We start from the raw sequence: 5183 nt of genomic DNA, 5'->3' as shown, positions 1-5183 counted from the left end.
TGTTGCCTGACCCTGGGGTATAGCTGTGTAGTAAAATGGTTCAAATGGCTCTGAGCACTATGGGACTCAACATCTGAGGTCATCAGTCCCCTAGAACCTAGAACCACTTAAACCTAACTAACCTAAGGACATCACACACATCCATGCCCGAGGCAGGATTCAAACCTGCGACCGTAGCAGTCACGCGGTTCTGGACTGAAGTGCCTACAACCGCTCTGTTACAACGGCCAGCCCTCAGAAGTCCTCGACTGTTTCTGTCTGTCATTACGTGAGATCTGCCTAGTATTTGTCTAGCTGTGGTTGTTTCTCCGCGTTTCAACTTGGCAGTCACATCAAATGTTCAAACGTGTGTGAATTTCTATGGGACCAAACTGCTGAGGTCATCGGTCCCTAGACTTACACGCTACTTAAACTAACTTAAGTTAGTCTAAGAACAACAAACACACCCATGCGCGAGGGAGGACTCGAACCTCCGGCGGGAGGGGCCTCGCAATTCGTGACATGGCGCCTCTAACCACGCGGCTACTTTTCACAGTACTAGGACACTTGATAACTTATTCTTCCGTCTTAGATGTATTTGACTGTGCTGATAAGGAACCTTTGTCAACGTGGATGGTGTTTGCTGTTAGCCATGTCGAAATCTATTTGTTGAATGTTTTCCAATAATTTAATCGTCCCGCTGGAGAGCCATTGGCCTTACTCCAAATGACGTAAATAATCCCATTTATGAAAGGGGACATAGAAAGAGCGATGTGTTTATTTACGGAGAATACGCAGACTACCTCCTCAAGCGGTAGCCGATATCTTGCATTTACCGCAACAGTTACAACATGTGTAGCACCTGCAACTATGTCAGGAACACGTCTGCTGCTATTGATGCACTTCGGTGACGTTCTGCATAAAGCATTTGTAAAGAAGAACGTATAGCTGAAAATATTAACGTTTATATAAAGATTCAATAATGTGAATGTTTCACGGAGGGCGTATTGTAAATGAACGTCGTCATACGTCATAACAAACTCGACCACCATAGACAGTGGTGCTATTACACTTTAGACAAACACTGCTGATGGAGATATGCCAATTTAACGTGGGTCATTTGCCTTTCTAACAATTCGCTGGGTGGTACGTCTTTCAGCCTTCTTCAAGAATGAATGTCTCGTTGCAATGTTAATTTTTCTGCGTAAATTATTCGGCAGAACCACGAAGTTGTATCATTGAGTGTGTTACATCAAGAAATATTTCATCACTGCTTCAACGAATTTATCATACCAAAAAACAATACAGAGCATGGTTCCATTTAAAATTACAAACTATCATGCCTCCTCTCTCCATCCACATACGCTCAGACCACGTACCATGCCCCTTCAGTTACGTGCCTGAAGCATTTTCCTCTATCGCGACAGGTGGAAATGTCATACTGATATGCCAACCTACGACTCTCACCCTGCATTTACCGCCGTTTGAAATTTATCAGTAGCAGTTGGTCTAAATTCACCACTAGACACATTGAACTCCATTGATGTTCACAGTATACTCTTACGGCACCACATAAAAAATTTATTATGCAGCTATATAAATGTATCCTTCGAAATTCTGGAAAGATTCCAGTACACAATAAAGGTAGTTTTACAGACTGAAATCATTTGCTCTTAACCTCTCCTGTTCCTGCCTAGAGTAATTTTGGATGTCTACGACCACTGTAAGTAAAACCATACAAACACCAGATAATTTGCTATTTTTGGAAATGGACTGACTCGCACAGTGTTTCATGTATTTAAGAACTTAATTATTTACCTCATTTTCCACTGATCGCTGCTACAGTACATGAATTTTTTAACCCGTCATGTAATTTGTGTCAATACCTTAATTTTTGACCGACGACCTCAGCAGTTTGGTCCAATAGGAACGTACCACAAATTTCCAAATTTCCTTAATTTTTGGGTGCTCTTTTAATTGCAGAGTGACTTATGAGGCAATTTAAAATTACTTCACCAATGGCAACAAGTGCCTCGTTACTTTATTATAAAGCATTCTCAGTATTGTAGTATACTCAGAGCAAAGATCAATAACCAGTTTCGAATGTAATAAATTATTTTCAGAGATCATTACGAGATGTTATTCCACTACAAAAGCCATGCCTCCATCAGCTGGCGTTGGCTCATGTCATAGAAAATATAAGATGCAAGAGAGCTAGCTAGCATCAGCAGCTGGAAATAAGGCTGTGAGTACTGTACTAATATCGCAGAATGGATGAAGACGACTCATTGTGTTCACGGCCCGTTTATATCTTTTGCTCTAATCGTACAGTGAAAGCAATATTGTAGTTTACTTGTATCAGAGATGGATACTTTTATTCCGATTGAAATTATACGAGGATGGCACTTCAGTTAATGTAGAAATATTTCTAACGCCTTTGTTCAGTGGAAGAGGAGGACAAATACCGACATATTACTGGTGTCTTGGCGAAGGAAGAACGCAAACTGACGGTAATAAAATTGATGTGGAAATAGCATCCTTGACAAGAGTAATATGCACAGATGAAGCTTGCAGGGAGGGAAATGGTTCAAATGGCTCTGAGGACCATGGGACTTAACATCTATGGTCATCAATCCCCTAGAAGTTAGAACTATTTAAACCTAACTAACCTAAGGACATCACACAACACCAAGTCATCACGAGGCAGAAAAAATCCCTGACCCTGCCGGGAATCGAACCCGGGAAACCGGGCGCGGGAGGCGAGAACGCTACCGTACGACCACGAGCTGCGGACTTTGCAGGAAGAGAAACCAGTATTAAATAATCTACTGCCACTACTACTAATCCGAATCGTCAGGTTCAAACATGGCTCTGAGCACTATGGGACTTAACATCTGAGGTCATCAGTACCCTAGAACTTAGAACTACTTAAACCTAACTAAACTAAGGACAACACACACATCCATGCCCGAGGCAGGATTCGAACCTGCGACCGTAGCGGTCGCGCGGTTCCAGACTGAAGCGCCTAGAACCGCTCGGCCACTGCGGCCGGCTGAATCGTCAGGGAGAGGGCGAGTCCGTTGTAGGGGAGTAACCCAAGTAGAGACGCCTTACCATCACCAGCTATTGTTGGCAGATCTGCATGCTACAAGAGGCAAGCAAAAAATATAGCATGAATTGTCAAATACACGAGTTTGCTGTCATCACAATGCGATACAAAAGATGATGGGAAGCTTGATGTGTCAAAAATTGTGTGTGAGTTGAAATCTCTGCAATTTGCAGCCGATCTAATGTGGAGAATAGTGGAGCTGGAAGGATCTGATATCAAAGATATTTTTTCTAATCTGGTGACAGGAGACGTAATGTGGGCGTGTCTCCATGATTTGGAAACGATAAACCAATTCTTCAACACATAAGAAGTCTCAGAGACAACGGTGTATATAAACATAATTGTATGTTCCAAAAGAAACAGTACAGGATATGATGGCTGAAACGTGGCTGGGCTGACCATTTCGGATGACAGTGTCTTAGGCCTGAGAGAAGCCGTTACGAGGAAGCGAGCACATAACTAAATAACAGAAATCCAAATTAAACATGACAACACACGCCATCTCTCCTGCATGGCCTCAAAATAGATGACACATAAACTGAGCTGGGACTATGTGTCCCCCTCGCCAGTCATTCATATAGCCAGATGTTGGCAGTCTCCGACTACGTGTTTATTACTATGAAGGACAGACTCCGACGAAAACGGTTTGATGACACAATTGAATTGAAAGGAACTGGAAAAGTGGCTGCGACAGGGCATACCAAATTGTCAATGAGGATTCCAGAGTTGGATTCAAAGACACATCGCTTTTAACAGACTATGTCAAGCAGTACCTTTAGAGTCATTATAACTACATGTTCACATTGAGCTGTCATTATCAGTTAGTAAAGAAGTTCATAGCAGTTGCCTGGTGATACAGCTGAGAAGTTCCCAAATTTACAGAAATTACAATGTCCCTGTATCTAACGGTCTATACTACAGCTACATCTTTCTGTGGACAACTTACGCAGACTGATTCCATAACAGTGTCGAGGAGACTGTGTAGTTCTTCGTTGTAAGGCGTGCTCAGTGTGAAGCGAGGTACTAGGTCCAGCAAATCCTGCCCATCAGGCGGTTGACGAGCGACGTAAGGTCCGTCTCTTTCCTATAGACGGTCTCCTGCGCGAGCAGTGGGTACTTGTCGGCCAGTCGTCGGCCCCCTCGTTCCTCGAACACGATGGACGTGGCGTGGAGCCGCGCCAGCGCTTTCAGCGCGCACTCGCACTGTCGGACGTCCAGTGGCTTCATGGGATCCAGCATGCGGTAGCCGGCCAACGCCAGGTCCTCCAACACCAGAAAATCCAGCCGCGAGTAGTAGCACTTCGGGACGGTGCTCAAGTGCGTTGAAGCCTCGTACTCTGAGCAGCGCAGGTGCTTCTGCATGTCCGGCAGGAGATCGCCGTACAACATGATCTCCTTCTGGTAACCATGGTAGGCGTCATCTAGAGGCACCGACTTGACGAAGAACTGCAGTTCAATGGTCTTGGCACCTTCGCTTTCCCTATTGCCTAATGACACAGCTACACGCAGCTCCAGGTGGTCGCCCATAAAGCCCTTAAAGTCTGTTCTAAGTGCAGCCACCGCGTGCCATGCCAACTCGAAGTCGTCCCTCTGCAGGTGCCTCTTGACGATCTTGCGGTATTCCTCTCGCGACAGTGCTGACGTGGAGCTCATGTCTGACGTCAGCCGTCTCTCGCACTGGCAGAGAGTGCGCCGGTAATGGGCTGGATCCGAAAAGAGAGTTTATTTATACTAGTGTCCGAGCTCGCGTCGTATTAAATGAGATAAAGTCTTTGTCAGTGCTTCTGTCATTCTTGTCACTGTGTCATGTAAAGATTAGGGCTCCTTAAAGCTGCGTTCCTGCTGTATTTGTTCTACAAAGTCACTCATTGTTCATTGCGCGAGCCATTATTTTTGGCCAACCATTTAGGTCTCAGAGCATATAATCAACAGTTTATCTGTGGCACGTTCCACAGAGCTTTTGTCGCAGCAGGTAGTCAAGTGTCATATTAGGAAAATAGCGCTTGTTTTCTTCCGTCATACATCTGTCCAACACAACTCCCGAACACTCGATTAAAAACGGGATACGTGAAACGGTTGAAATGAGGTGTGAATA

General features: G+C 44.5%; 1 protein-coding gene across 1 annotated transcript; it reads right to left on the bottom strand.

Moving 5' to 3' along the window:
• Positions 1-4111: 4111 nt before the first annotated feature.
• Positions 4112-4741, bottom strand: LOC126456390 (uncharacterized). Its single transcript, XM_050092144.1, has one exon. It carries the CDS (start codon positions 4739-4741, stop codon positions 4112-4114), a length of 630 nt encoding a protein of 209 aa, XP_049948101.1.
• Between the last annotated feature and the right edge of the window lie 442 nt (positions 4742-5183).

The sequence above is a fragment of the Schistocerca serialis genome, chromosome 2, assembly GCF_023864345.2.
Source record: "Schistocerca serialis cubense isolate TAMUIC-IGC-003099 chromosome 2, iqSchSeri2.2, whole genome shotgun sequence".
Lineage (NCBI taxonomy): Eukaryota > Metazoa > Arthropoda > Insecta > Orthoptera > Acrididae > Schistocerca > Schistocerca serialis.
Note: the sequence above shows the minus strand (reverse complement) of the source record. Positions and strands in the feature narration are given on the sequence as shown.